Source organism: Buceros rhinoceros, unplaced genomic scaffold (assembly GCF_000710305.1).
Source record: "Buceros rhinoceros silvestris isolate BGI_N320 unplaced genomic scaffold, ASM71030v1 scaffold29974, whole genome shotgun sequence".
Taxonomy (NCBI): domain Eukaryota; kingdom Metazoa; phylum Chordata; class Aves; order Bucerotiformes; family Bucerotidae; genus Buceros; species Buceros rhinoceros.
In genome coordinates this window covers 1,018-1,282 of record NW_010409302.1, presented here as the reverse complement: position 1 = coordinate 1,282, position 265 = coordinate 1,018, and the positions used below count along the sequence as shown (strand labels likewise).

The following is a 265-nucleotide window of genomic DNA, read 5'->3' as shown; positions in this document are numbered from 1 at the left end:
CCTGGAAAATAAATGTCATTTCCTCTCCAGGTGAATTCTGCTGACAATACAAAGCCTTCATAGCGATCTGAAAAAAAGACACATCAACCAAACCATAATACACGCACTATCTACGCAGCAAACAAGTAACTAAAGCTTTACATTATTTTATGATCAGGACAGCAACTGTTTGCAAGTGACACCGGGCCTACGAGTTCTTCCAATACATAGGCTCTAAACATATCAACAGATAAGGCAAGATATGGTGTTATCTGCAACAGGTTAT

At 38.9% G+C, this 265-nt stretch overlaps 1 protein-coding gene across 1 annotated transcript in view; it reads right to left on the bottom strand.

The window, feature by feature from the left end:
- CRYZL1 (crystallin, zeta (quinone reductase)-like 1) overlaps positions 1-61 on the bottom strand; it is a 20,430-nt gene extending 20,369 nt beyond the window's left edge. Inside the window, exon 1 of the mRNA XM_010135202.1 lies at positions 1-61. This exon is cut by the window's left edge and continues 3 nt beyond it. Within this exon, the coding sequence (XP_010133504.1) occupies positions 1-61 (61 nt within the window).
- Between the last annotated feature and the right edge of the window lie 204 nt (positions 62-265).